This window comes from Haliaeetus albicilla, chromosome 2 (assembly GCF_947461875.1).
Source record: "Haliaeetus albicilla chromosome 2, bHalAlb1.1, whole genome shotgun sequence".
In the NCBI taxonomy this organism is placed as follows: domain Eukaryota; kingdom Metazoa; phylum Chordata; class Aves; order Accipitriformes; family Accipitridae; genus Haliaeetus; species Haliaeetus albicilla.
In genome coordinates, this window is record NC_091484.1 from 34,606,345 (window position 1) to 34,621,353 (window position 15,009).

General features: G+C 38.8%; 1 protein-coding gene across 1 annotated transcript in view; it reads right to left on the reverse strand.

The window, feature by feature from the left end:
* Positions 1–331: 331 nt before the first annotated feature.
* The window catches only part of CNOT10 (CCR4-NOT transcription complex subunit 10), a 35,760-nt gene continuing 21,082 nt past the window's right edge, over positions 332–15,009 (reverse strand). The window contains exons 12-19 of the mRNA XM_069770662.1: positions 14,258–14,434; positions 11,557–11,637; positions 6,435–6,548; positions 4,451–4,581; positions 3,638–3,673; positions 3,421–3,548; positions 2,066–2,141; positions 332–631 (exon numbers count right to left, since the gene is read on the reverse strand). Of these exons, the coding sequence (XP_069626763.1) occupies positions 477–631; positions 2,066–2,141; positions 3,421–3,548; positions 3,638–3,673; positions 4,451–4,581; positions 6,435–6,548; positions 11,557–11,637; positions 14,258–14,434 (898 nt within the window). The 3' untranslated portion in view covers positions 332–476. The remainder of the gene's footprint in view (positions 632–2,065; positions 2,142–3,420; positions 3,549–3,637; positions 3,674–4,450; positions 4,582–6,434; positions 6,549–11,556; positions 11,638–14,257; positions 14,435–15,009) is intronic.

Below are 15,009 nucleotides of genomic sequence, written 5' to 3' on the forward strand. Positions count from 1 at the left end.
CCGAAGGGGCACCTTCAACTACAGCAAGGCACAAACTCCCAGCTGCTGCAGCAAAGTGGGGCAAAAGCCTCTTCTTCGAGGAATACAAAACCATACCTCATTGCACAGTAGCCAACACAACAGCTCAGCTGCTATTTCAGCAGGACTTTAGTTCAGGTAAATGATACTTTCCTTCCAGTCACTTCCTTCCCATATACTCTCTTCAAAAAGAGCAGAATTACACATTTGATGATTAACCATTTCTTTTCTGTAAATAAACTGCCACTCACATTCGAAGCATATACCAACCTCTCTTCCTTTATGAAATAACCTTTACAAACACCTCCAAGCATGCCTTTTTGTTTACATGTTTTATTAAAAATTTACATAAATGAACACACTCCAGCAACTGGGGTATGCAGGTGTCCTAGGTTAAAAAACAATATACAAAATCCCAAGCCCTTATGGGCAGGGCAGCAGCAGGTTGAAGCAGGACGTCACTTCCTTTGAACAGTGGTGAAAGCTGGCATCTGAATGGGCTGGATTGAGTGGACTGGCTGAAACACAGGCTTCTTCCGCATGTCAGAGAGTGTTTTGACAGAAGGGAGAAGCTGGTTTCTCTTGATGATCTGCAGGGCCAGCTGTGTGTTACCTACAAGACAACTTTCAATTAAAAAAAAAGTACCTTTGTATGACTGACTTAGAAATGTTCTCAGAACAGAGCTGACAAGCCAGCCTTGGGCCCAGGCCACAGACACGAGCGATCTTCCTATTCAGTGAAATGCTGACATGGATGAAAAGTATTAGACAAAAGTAAATGTGAAACAACATTATTGCTTGATTCTACCTATTGTTAGCTGAAGACATCAAGCTTTAAGCTCAGATCTTGAAGATGTCAGAGCACCTGAAGGACACCTCTTCTCTGTCCCATCCACATAGTGAGACTCTAGATCTCACATGAAACACCCTCACAATGTGACATTACAGACAGTAATGCAAATGTCAAGGGTGTATATAAAACATGTTTTTAAAACAAGAAATCTGATTTTCAACTGTATGCATGGCTCCACCAAATAAATACCAATATAAATGGAAAAATTATTCTTTGTTAAAAATTAAACCTATAAAATTGTAGGAGAAAACCTGCTAAGTTCTGAAAAGAACATTGCTCCCTCTTATCAAATACTTTTCTTCCACTAAAGTTTTAGTTTCAGAAGACATGTATCATTTTGCCACTTATAGAACAAAAAATGTCTTCAGCTCCTTTTGGTTATATACTTAGAAGGGGATGAGATATGTAAATCCCACTTTCTACTCTCTTCTGCTCTGTACTTTGTTGCAGAAAGAAAGGTTTCCAAAATTCCAACTTGGAAACATCTTTATAAGAAAAACTTCGTAGCTCAATTCTGAACACAAATGCTCAAGTCCTCTGCCTGCCTGCAATGCAAGACAACTGAAGGGGAACAAGCACACTGAACATTTCACAACACTAGGATATTAAGCCCCAAGGGGCACAGGTCTGCAACCACAACAGCTTCAATGATGCAGCTGCACCAGTCTGTTCACACTGCAGAATTCAAGTGCAATCTTTCCAGTTTCCCATTATGTGCAGTTTTCTTCCCATGCAAAAACAGTGAACCTTCAAAAGGAAGGATTTTGGAACAGAGTCATCAATATTACAAGCTTTGTTGCAGTACTTGCTACATAGGCCTTGACATGGCTTCTTTGGGAAACTTGGATTGCAGTTGTCTTGTAATGAAAAGTCTTTCAAGCCCTCCTTACAGTATAAACCTCATCAAGGGTTTTACTGAGCCTATCCAAGACTCCTGATTTCTGCACAAAGTACAGAAGATTTCAGCTCAGAAGACAAATGTTTAGGAAGTCTAGAGTGTGTAAGAACAGGATGGCAATAAACTATGCAAATGAAGGTGTGGATACATGGATCCACAGCAGTGTAAAATGGAGACAGGGCCTAAAGAGTATCATTCAAAATAATGGCACAGCTCTATAAAGACTAGGAATGATGACTACCACCCTCCTCCCCTTGTATCCCAAATCTACATCAACAGAACATTTCAAAACCTACCGTTCTGTAATTCAAGATATACAGCCAGCAGAATAGCCTCTGGAGGGATCTCTTTGGGGTGGATCAGTGAAGCAGCCTTGTTGAAAAAGAAGAGGGTGGGGAGAAAAAGTGCTTAAGAGAAACATTCAGCTCAGAGAAAGTGCCCCTTGACAAGATTGTTACCACCATCTTAGCTAACAAAAACAAATAACAATTCATAAACTAAGATAAGATTTTTTTCAAACTAATACACTCCATCAGGTTTATGCATGCAAGGAGAGACTGAAAGATTATCTGCATTGCAAGATTGTTTCACACTAATTGGGAGGACCATCTGCTGTATGCTTATGTTAATATGAATCTGTAATTCTTGGGCCAATCTACTGTGGTTTCCTCATGAGATGACAGGTGAAGAAGGTAACCTTCACTGCTCCAAAGTTCAGAATACAAAGTTAACACGGATCGTTCATTAGCTTTCCATAAACAAATATTTTTCAGCTATGAAGTCAATGAATTTATTGTAGATGCAGAGACCTACTATACTTTACATCCACAGATGGCTTTACACATGTGCTACAGAGCCCAAGCACACACACCTGCCCAATCCTGAGAAGCCTCGGGAGGAAAAAAGAGCAAGACAACTGCCTTAAGTCTTGAGAATCTCACAGAATTTGAAGCTGTTCACCTACACAACTACTATGAATTAATTTGGAAGACTGCTGTTTCAGTTTGCAGCTCAACAACGCAGAGAGGAATGGCTGCAAAAAGAGACAAACATCATCATTGAAAGAGATGAGTCCCAGCCATAAGAAAGACCAAATGACACAGGCTAAGTGAGGACAGAGTTTCAAAAGCAGTACTTGAGAATTCTTAGGAAAAGAGGCAGGCATAGAACATACCTCCAGCAGAACTGCAGTTTGTTCTCACAGCCCTAAAGTTAATAGCTTAGATGGTGAGTTATTAACTGATTAGAAAGAAGAAAACCCAAGGCCCTCAAGAACTTTCTCCTCTGAAATACAACAATTACTACTGGACCATTAAAAAAAACAAAAACAAAAACAAAAAAACCAAAACAAACTTGGGGGAAAAAAAGTGAAAAGGCTTCCTACTCACATTCCACTGTTTTGATACGATCTAGACAAAAACCCGTGCTTTCCATAGTGTTAATGAACTATTTACACATGAAAGAAATTTGGAATACTTAATTTTATGTTACTAATAGAGATTCATTCATAAAGACAGAAGAAAGCCACCATATCAGCAAAGTCCACAAATAAACCTGGGCTGTGAAATCACCAGGATTTGCTGTGATCTAAATGTCACTTTGAAGGAAGTGCATTTGTCCCTAAAGCTGTCTTGAGATTTGTTTTTCATACCTGATGAAGACACTTTCGAGCTTTATCATATTCACTCCTCAAACAGTAAGCACTTCCGAGGTTAAATAACATCATTGTTCGCGCAGATGTGACCGAACTGGGGTAACACTGTGGGGTCTGCTTGCCAGCTGCAATTAAAAAAAAATAAAAATTCTTTTTTTTTTTCTTAAACTTCTATTCCAAACTGGCCAAGTAAGTTCCTGTGGCTGGTACTTACAAGATTCCATTGCCTCATTCTCTCCTTTGTCAGACCCTGCAAAGAAAAAAACCCCACAAAAACCATCATGTTCCATGAGCTTTTTTAAAGCTTATTACAAAAATAATACAAAGATACAAATTTGCTTCTTTCTTCAAGGTCTGACATTAAAGAGGGAAAACATATCAGTTTGCTCAAAAGTTTATGTCACTTAAGACTTCCTATCTTTAATGGTTTGCTTTTAGATTTGCAGATGAGTACAGTGAAGTTCAAACTGCAGACATGTCACTGAAATCAGAGCTGCTGTAGACTTAACTATACAGATGGGCTCTGAAGTATTTTTTGTTACAGAATAACACACTCCTAACTGGAAGCACTGCAAGAAGATTAAAGATGCAGATTAACTACATTCTCTCCACTCTTATCTCTCACTGAACAGTGGTCTTCACTGGTAGTCCAAAGCCTGGTTTAGAGACTAAAAGCTGAAAGAGAAGGTATGAAGCCCAAACTTAACCATAATTGCACATTTAACAAAAGCAGCTTTCAAAAGTTACTTTAAACAAGGCAGAACATTACAATATACATTTCTGTTTATGTTACAGAATTAGCCACTTCAAAGGAATGACAAACATGCAAAAGACAAACCAAACACAAAGTAGGAACTAAAGCCAGGAAAACAAAAACACAACAACAAAAACACAAACAAAACACCCCCAAACAACCTACAGTCTTAAAACAAGATGTCTTAATCATCATTATATTTGTGTATAGAAAGTTACAGCAGGAAACCAGCTGAAAGCATAACCAGTTCTAATGAAGTGTGGATTCATTAACCTTGGTCCTGCTCATTTGAGGAGATCCCAAGGGAAACATCAGTGACGTTCTCAGGGTTCAAGTGAGTGATGGCATCAGATATTCTGTCTAGAGAGATGAGAGCTTCTGCTGCATACAAATGCCCAAGAAACCTACAATAGCAAATGGTTAGGTACAAATGTCAGCGTAACAACCCCCACAATTTGTTATGTAAGACAAACTGAATGCAGTTTTTAACGTGAGCACATGAAAACTATTACTTGAAACACTTGCATGGAAGTTAGCTTGATTTTAAAGTATTAACATGATACCCAGTTCTGCCATTTACTGCTTTTAGGCACTTATGTTGTAAAAAAATCTGCTCCTGAGTAATGACAATTCATTCATGCAAAGGAACTGCCATTCCAGCAAGACAGTACCTTGGTATGGCTTTATCTCAGAGAATTAAAAAACAGAAACCTTATAAAAATAACCCAGGTTATAGATACATCTATAATTTGAGATGTTAAGTGACTTTACATTCAGTAAATATCAAACTAATTCTGTGAGATAGCTGCATTTCTAAGGACAGCAATTATACAGGCCTGTCCATGGGGCACAAACACCTTTCCAACTGCAGGTTTTGCATAAAAAATTAAGCAAGTCTGATGTTTGACACTTGTAGTTCAGCTCAGCTAATCAGCAGCTTTCCTTTACAACTTTGGAACAGAAGGAAACCTGTCGATCAAGAGCACAGTTAGTTTGCAAATATTTAATCTGAAACACAAGTTGAGCAAAAGAGTTCACACTCGTTCTATGCAGCTGTACACTTCAAACTGGCTGTACAGTGGGTTGTAATGAATTACAAAACATCAGGTAAAATATCAGTCAATCATCCAAAATAAATTCTGCAATTTAGATCTGATACAGCAAACGTAACTTTCTACATGCAATTTATTTCACTTAAGAAAACAGGAACAGTTCAATATTCCCAATCTGCATAAAAGCCTCGTTTCCTGGAACCAAGATACATGGCTCTCTGTCTTTCCAAAAAACTGTCATCTAGCATTTCTTGCATTACATAATGGTAACACTGCCTTCACAAAATTATGTGTTACCTTGCAAACTCTAAAATCTTGCTTATACAATGACTGTGCAAAAAGATGAGCTTCTGCAGTACTCTGAAGCATGGGAGCCAAAGAATTTAATTGGCATGGACCATTTTAGAGTATGCTGCTAGCATATAAAAATAAGCACAAGTTACCTTGCTTTCCGCAAGTACACTACCAGTTTTGAAAAATATCACTACCATAAAAACCTCTGCTATATTTTATCTGTGTATGACACAGGAATTAAATGCACAAATAAGGTCAGAAGGATAGAGCTAAAGCTGCCTTTTTTTGAATTTGCAGAAATGTATGAGAACTGGTGGGTAGAAACAGAATGAGCTTTGAATATCACTCCAAAAAAATACAGTGCCAGATGAGAACTGAAAAAGAGAAACTAAAGAATGGAACCTATATAAGCAACAGTAGCAGGTGAAGTGACAGTCTTGCACACCCAAGATCTGGTACCCTGCTGACTGAGCAAACCTTCCCCTCCAAGGCTGTAGTTTCATAAGTGACTTTCAGCAGCATGCTGGTTTGGGCTGATGTTGTCTACCCCCAGCTGCTCATTCCTGCCCCTTGTGCTGTGCCAACAGGAGCACATGCCGCCACACAGTGAATCAGGACAGAAATCTGACGGTCCTGCCACTGCATGGGACCCATAGCTGGAGACTAACAAATTGCAACAAAAGCAGCGATAGATTCGGAATTACATGGAATTCGTACACAAAGGAGGGGACTCACGTTCCTGCGTGTCAATGAACATTTAGTCAGGGCTTCAACAAGAACAGGAGCGGGCCAAGCAATTCTTTGCATCAGATACAGAATAGGAAAGCAGCTACAGACATTGGAAGCTTCAACTCAGAACTCTCCAGCAAAAAGCAGGGCTGAGAAAGAAGAAACGACCACATCAGACTTACTTAAGAGACCCTGACAGCTTTGGTTGCTGAAGAAGTTTATCTGCATGATTCAATGCCATAAGGTTATCACCCAAAGCCAGAGCCACGTAAGCACTACACGCAAGTATTGAGCACCTGGAGGGGGAAAAGAAAAAAAAAAAAGGGGGGGGGGAAAGCCAATATGTTAAATGAAGAATTCTGTGATTCCAAATGTAGCTGTTAAGTTTCTTTCTTGTTAAGTACTGAAGAAATAAATCATAAACTTTCAATATATGTCTTTGTGTGAAACTATGAAGTAAAGGAGCTAGTGTTCCGTTATCTGTGGCCTCAATTGCATTCTCTGAATTAGGAGACATATACATTGTGTTCTACCAGTATAAACCAAGGACCATCATGGTATGCTCAGAAAGATTTTGCAATTTTGACCATAAATAACAGATAAAAAAAAAGATGGATCTCATCACATGTCATTTTTCTTATGGACAGTTTCACTTTTGCACCCTCTTTTTAGTCATTTTGCCTTGGACTCTCATTTGTACTTGCCTGCCATCCCTTTCTGCTGCAGCAAAGGGTAGCAGATTTGTAGATTTCTATAATGTACAATCTACAGACACATAGTAGCAATCAATTAAGTTGTACCATATTTCACTCTTGTATTGTACAGTGTTTGCACACAGGGAGACAATAAACACTGGAGAATTTGGCATTTCCAGTTTTGTCTTCAACTGAGAGCTGAAACCCGCTGGCAAGACTGATTGAATCTGTGGGATTTTGTTGCTGTCACAGACTTTCTTATCTTTCCAAAACCACAAGATCTCTGACAGTTCCTGTAACGAAATCTGAACTACTCGCATTTTCCATCTTCAAACAATAACCCCACATCAGGATGCCATCATTAGGCCAAGCTTCACACTTTGTAATAAGTCCCCCCCCTTCCCTAAACACAGCACTTGGGGATATTTTCCACTTCGTAAGACATCATTCAGTGCAAGCTGCCTTGTCCTCTGGGCACAAGCCTCTGCCCATGACGCCTTGCTGTGAGCACGGACTCTGTCCTTCTCCAGGGTGGAAGAGTGGATCCTCTTAGTGGGGTCTCACGTTGGGAGCAATGGGATAAGAGCCTTCGACTCTGCAGCCAGTAGGTGGGCTATTACCGCATCAACCTTCTGGCAACTGTCAAGCCCACTTTCGGTCCAGCAGTAAGTCATGTAATTCGTGGCAGGACCTGGGGTGCCTTTATTCCCCTTTCCCAGGAGGCATGCTCCTTAATTATGCACAAGCTGGATAAGAAACTTCTCCAGTGTTTCTCCCTACCCCCCACTTCCTCTCCACCGTGCCCAGATGTCACATCAAATCTGAACACATACAAAAGCTTGAGAGAGGGAGAGGAAAGCTTCACCAGCTCAAGTCCCAAACCTAAAATATTTCTGAAAGGTTGCGACTGGGGAGGGGGAGAAAATGGCGGGGGGGGGGGGGGGGCAATCTCTGTAATAACAGCCTGCTTCTAACTAGCCTCTTTTCATCTCTGCCTCAAGGAAGCACAGCTTTTAAACAAGCAGAGGTACTAAGCATCACCAGCTAAATACCCTTAGACACAAGTCAAGGCATGCAGAGGTGGTTGCTACTGCCCTTCACAGCAAGGCGTCTTCTATTTCCCTCAGCTTTTTTAAAGCCTATTTTTATTTCTGAAAGTGTAAATTCAAATACAAGACGCACTCCAATCACAATAGGTAAGTCCAGCAAAACTGAAACCTACTCCTCTGCTCTAAGGACTCGTCACTATTTAAGCTATGTAAGAGCTGGCAAGATTTTTTAGCAACAGCTATCTAAAGAACAGGAAAATATTCAGGTTTTCTTCCCTGCAGTACTGTTCTTGCACACTTGGATCCATTGTTGAGCCGGCTAAACCAAACACTCAGGAGACCTGACAGCTAACCGGAGCAGAAGAATTGCACCACAAGGCAAAAGACAAACTAGTTTTTCACCCCAGTCAGGATTCTGACAAAACTCCACAGGTTGCCTTTGAGCACGGCAGACTTCCAGCATCACTGAGCCTCTGCATGCCCTAAAAAAACCCCTGCCTTTGCACTAGGAAAAAGAAAAATGTTTTTTTAAACTGCCACATTATGTCAAACAGCCTCTTGGGTAGGTCTAGGCAACAAGATTTGTCAGCCCACACTGACTGCAAGTTTACAGAACCCAAACTCCACATCTGACTTGGCTTATTTCTCAGGCAAAGGGCGAGCCAGAGCAAATCCAGTTCTTCAAAACTTACTATGAAGGCACCAAAAATAGCACTTCTAAACCATTTAGAGAACAACAATAACCTGAAGTAATTTCAAATAGCTAGCTAAGCACAACAGTGGATATAAACTATCTACTTTTTACATTTCAACGTAGGCAAACCAATCCAAAATATTAAGAAATACAGAATGCAGATGGTGCTTACTCAATGGGGAAATTCAGCACCAGCAAAGGGGAAATGGGGGAGAACCACACAGTGGCTGAAAGTGAGGAAGAAGAGAGTGAAACAGCTATGGGTGATAATCATTGTAAGCTTCCAGTATTGTGACGGGGGGGCAAACAGACCAGTGCAACCTTTAAGTGGATAAATGAGACAAAACTGGGTAGGTGTGGAGAATAGACAAGGTATATTGGTGGGCAATGGTGGTCCTTACAGTCTTACCTGTGAAATTATTAGCAATGTCAGTGATGCTCCTGGAATACCACATACAATGCTAGGGTATGCACACTTCAAAAATACACAAGTACAATAAATAAGGCATAATGATGGACTGGAGATGGCCAACAGAAAAGTCAAAAAGAAAGGAAAAAAAGGGTAAAATTGGATCACATGCCTTATAGCAAGGACTTGCAGTTCAAATCTGTTCAGGACAAAGCAGGTGATCCTTTAGCTGCTTTGAAGGGGAAAAATTAACACTCTCACACAAAGTTGTTCAATCTAGAGAGAAAAAGGCTACAACAAGGTCTGTTGCTATCCATCTCAACTTCTACAATAAAATCCACAAAATTTTCCAAATGTAGCACTGTGGTCTACCAGAACTTTACTCCTGATGTATCCTAACAGTGTTGGGTTCTTCTGGCCTGCTGAAACATACCACAGGCTGAGAGCAGAACAGGGGAATTGGCTTCTTGGAGGATGAGAAGCAGCAAGGAGCAGAATTGTTTAGAAGAAACTCAGAAGAAAAATCTGGAGTTTCTACTTCCTATGCATAAATCCTTAGCAGTGTTTGGTGTCCTCAGGCTTCTGCCTCTTGCTTTTAAAACATTGCAGTTGAATTACTGCTTATGATGAGAAGTCTGCTCAACTAATTTGTGCACAACTACGAAACAATATATATGACACATAAGCCTTCTCTAGATGGTATTTTTAATTTTTAAGAACTATTTAGGGATAAAGTCAGTCAGTCATTTTAAACTCTTATTAGGATGTGCAACTGTACAAAGTCATGCAAAAAAAGCATTTCAGTTCTAGAAGCAATAGTGATTTTTCAATCCAGTGACTTTACAGGGAAAAACTGAACTGAATAGACACCTATTCCTCAGGATAATGCTTGCCAACATTCAGAATATTTTTTTTCTTCATTTTCCCTGACTAGACAAGAATTTTAATTTTCTCACTTAGCTCCTTAGTGAGCAGGACTGAGGGAATATACTAACATTTGTGTAACGTATTTTGGTTTTCACAGCTATCTGCAGAAACTTAGAGTTTTAACAGAATCACTCTCTAGGGATGTCTAGTCCTCTGGATTTAACCACCAAAGCAAGTATTGCAAAAAAAATAAATCAATGCTTTTCCTTTCCTTATATGATGTTCTTTACAAGAAGCAGTGTAATTCTTGCTAAACTTGTAAGTTTTCCCTGACATGTTGTCTTCTACTGATGAAACCTGACAACAGCTGATTGTGAAAGAAAAGACTATGTATTAAAAAAAAGAAATATCACAATGTGACACCACGTAATTTTGACATGTGGCAACCACATTTTCAACAGTCAGGAAAAAACAAACAAAAAAACCCAACCAAAAAACCCCAAACCACAATGAACCCACATCACTGTTTTTAATCCAGCACTTTCAATTTCAAGTGGCATACTCTTGTACCACTTCAGAATAAATAATCAAGGTCTCAGCAATGTCTCCTCACAGATTCCTGCTATATTGCTTTTAAATGAATACAAGTAGATTTGCTACACATAGTGAATCAAAGTTAAGGTTAAGCTGGTCATTATAAAACACAGGTTACCTGCGGTTAGACTGGAACAGTGTTTACCCAAGAGTTTAAGTGGGAAATTACTGCATGCTTTGTCCATAATGGAAACTTAGAACAGATTTCTTTTTTCTAAACAGGTGCAAGCTTTATAGTAAGAGTGATTTTCAACAGACTAGCAGCCACCTGAAATAATTAACATTGCCAGCAAATTATAATCTTGTTGGGGAAAAGTAAAGAGATTCTAGATAACATACTTAGACACATGGAAGTTACTCTGTTTGGAAAGCACTCACACTGCTGAACAAATAGTTTAAGGATCTTTGAGAACATGAAAAAAATCTACAGTCAAATTTTACCTATGTTCTTCCATGGTGAGGAAGTCAAATGCCTGGACAGAGGCAATTTTTATTTCTATTTTATGCAAACGAAAGATTTACTCCTGAAAGGAGCACTGTTCTCATTTGAAAGCAGCATAGCTGCTTTTACCACTTCCTTTTTTTTTTTCCATCCAATAAGCATATAATGTTGTGTGGGCTGAATTCCAAACTAGCCTTATCAATGCCTTAAAGGGAAAAGGTACCATACAATAATTTCCACTCCTTCCACCAATCACAACAGCCATTGTCAGTTTTAGCTTTGGTGTTTATGGGACTTGCTTTTTTTTAGTTTTGCCCAATATATAATGCCAAGCCTATAACAGTGGGATCAGACAGACTGATCTGCCTTCTGAACTGAAGTCTGCATGGTTTCTATTTGTTCAGATTCAAAGCCCAGAAGAAAGGAAGCACACGCATTGGAAAAAAAGGCATCCTTAGATTAACAGCTACAATTCAATGTTGCAAATGTCTAAAAAAAAAAGCTAGGAATGACTCCAGAATCATAGTGGTAAATATTTTATATTATTTACTTGCCTTAAATTTTCTAATTCCTGTTTCTTCAAAGGCGAAGATGGTGGAGCTGCAATGAATTTATCCCCTTCGTGACTTTTATTGCTAGAATGAAAACAGATTAGTTATAAGGAGTGACTGTAAATAATTAAAAAATTCTCAGTGTAATAGGCATTTATATTTATTCACTCCATTTAAAACACCAGCAAAAATTCTATAGCCTAAAGAACAGGGAAATGAAGCTATGCAGAAATTGAGGCACATGCTCTTATCCTAACTGTTCTATTTGAGAAGGAAGAAGGGGGACATTTGCTGGGAAGGATTTGACTGACAGTCCAAACAACCCCCACCATTCTCCACAGCCTTGAGCTATTTTTGAAGTTCAGCGTAGGACAAGAACTTTAAACTGGAAAGACACAGAACACGCTGCATTTGTAGCCTCTGTTCTTTTAGCCTGTAAGAAAAGCAGTAAACTAATTCTCTCCCTAGACATCCTAAAATCTAATTACGTAAGTATTCTAGAAGATAACCCACAAAGTGCTACAGCTTCCTTTAGACTTCTAGCTGCCCTTAATTTTTATTATTATTTCAAAATGTCTTTTTTTTTTTTTTACCCCCTAAATAAAATTCCACTTTCTTAAAATTACACTTGGCTCACTCTGTTTAAAAGGTATGCAACTTTGCTTTCCAATAAGCTGAAAGCACCTCCTTCTGCAATGAGAACTGAACACTAACAGCTGCACCTTGGCAAAGAGAGACACTAAGGTTTAGAAACAGATTTAAAAAAAAAAAAAATCTGAATTGAAAATGAGTCTGCCCACTTAACAAGAACTTTTTAATTGATAGTTTCACATCTGTTTATTACAAACAGGTAAGATAACTCCAACTTAGCCCTTCAAAACATATAGCAACAGATTCCAAGGAAACCAGTACTCAAAACTGTTGTATTGTATATACTTCATGCCTTTGTTAAAAATTAGATTAAAAAAATACCCTTAACCACTGAAAATATTCACTGTTTTCTTGTGAATAAGAGAAGAATCTGCCTTAGAATCAGCTTGCTCAATTAGTGGGATTTGCTTCAAAACCATCCTGTTCAATTAGTGTGATTTTCTTCAAATGTCTTATATGTTTTACTGTTCTCTCACAGAGGGTCCCTTCTCAGAAGGAACAAATCCTTAGAGAACCTTTCAGAATGTGACACACAAATTCAAGAACAGCCTGCTTTGCTGCTGGATATTTTGAAATTGACAATGACCACTGGGAGATAAGAGGCAGTCTTTTGTAAAATTGTTTTTTAAGCTGAAGAAGCATCTGGTTTTTCCCTTCCTCACTCCTACAAGAACAAACCAACACCCCACCTACCCCCCCCCCCCCCCAACAAAACAAAAAAGGTGGTCTTGTCTGAGTAAGGGCCACCAGTTTGTTTTTATCACTGCCCCTCCATGGGCCCCGTAAGCTTAAAATTGAAGTCTCATTTAAGCCAGAGAACCTTCATCTCAATGGGCTGCATACAGCTCACCAGGAGAAGTTAGTTCATAACCTCCAACCTTGGTAAGGAAAAAAAAAAAAAACAACAAAAAAACCCACCCCACACACCATGACCCCACACCCCAGATTTTTAGAATTCATTTGGTCACTTGACAGAAAAGATTGTCATTGGGAAAAAAACAGTTACACTGAACAGCTTTCAAATATTGCTGTAGCAGTAACAGCCACCAACCGCCAGCCCTAGTCTATCCCCAGGCAACCTCAGAATATATGAGGATGCACCTTGTGCCTGTGCAACACAGCATACATGCAGTAAATCCTGCCATGTGACAAATGGATCTTATCTTCTTAAAATTTACCTGTACTTGGGTCTGACAAAAACATTGTGGTTTTTCATTACTCTCTAAGTAGTTCAAGTTCTGATATAGCCACTTTTTCCAGATTAGTTCTTGTCACTCTTCCCTTCTCAAAATGGTCATTAATAAAGGTGCAGGCTATGGTCAACAAAGTTACTCTTCAAAAGGAAGTTTGGAATGTTATCAGGACCAACACAAAATATTAAAACACCTTCCTGCTATTTAACATTTGACATACATTGTCTACGAGCTACTTTTTCTGAAGCTTAGAGAAGAAAAAAAAAAAAAAAAGAGATATTTTTCTTAAACTCTTTTTTGTAAAATGCAATTTATTAAGCAATAGCTCCATGCTGCTTTCCTACTTATCTTCTAAATCTAGTTTCCCATTTCTAGTCTGAAACAAACACAACAAAGCATACTAAGGCTGATGAATGTCAACTCTTACCATGGGGAATTGTTTACAACTGAGTCGCTAGACATTTATATATTGAATCAAGTACATGGTGCACGTGCACACACACACACACAAAATCACTGTAACATGTGAAACTTCACTCACAATTAGAGAAATACCAATATGCACAGCAGGAGGGTGTGGGAAAACACAGCACAGAAAAAAAGATGGCCAGTGAAAAAAGAACTTCAGTATCTAATTCATTAAAGCTGTTAGGAATGGTAGGAATCAACTCAGTATTTTGTTCTTAAATTAGCATACCAGCAATTAAAACAACGAGCAGCCAAACAATTTCCTTGGATATCCCAACACTACTAAGAGAATTTACAAATACGTTATTTTTTTCTGCTGGCCAAACAGACACAGACTGTCAGCCCAGAGTTACTGTGGACAAAAAGAAAGGTTTGTATGCAATTTTGTTTACCTGCATGCTTCACTGCTTTCACTGTTTTCTGTATTTCCCCCCAGCTGATTACTAGTTTTAGATCCATTTTCCTGCTTTGGCTCCTGCTGATCTTCTGGCAGTAGCAGCAAGGCATTTCTTAGACAAATCGCTGCAAATTCCATACTGGCTACAGGTATTGCTGAGGACTGCCCATCACTTAAAAGAAAGAGACACAGAAGTTAGCCAGTGAGTAGCAACCCTACTAAATTAAAAAATAAAAGCAAAGCTCCAGAAAGATCTGAATGCAGAGAAAACTTTATCCTAAAAAAGTTAAATCCTGTTTTAATATAACACATTTAATTTATGAAGACATATCTATCTTGCTATTCTTATATATGGGAAGTACACCATGATGCCCAAATAGAGTGAGCAGATCCAACCACAGAATTACAGGAAGTTCTCTTGTTTTTCTTGACTTCACTTCCTCGAGTTTTATGACAGAGCAACTAGATTCTTCCCACAATTTTCTAACGCAGATTACTGAAAAAATATATTTAAGTGAGAAAACGAGGACAGCCTTACCTAACTGGAAACATAAATTTCAGATCAATCAATTTTAAGCTTTAATGCCCTTCTTAGTTACAATTAATACACAGTTAAGCCCTCTGCTGGCCATCATAGAAGAGGCATCCAAATGATGTTTAAGCAGGACTCATCAAGCATTTCAGCATGCCTCTCTCTTCACTACATTAATAATTCAAAAATGAACAGTTATTCCATGACAGTTTTAA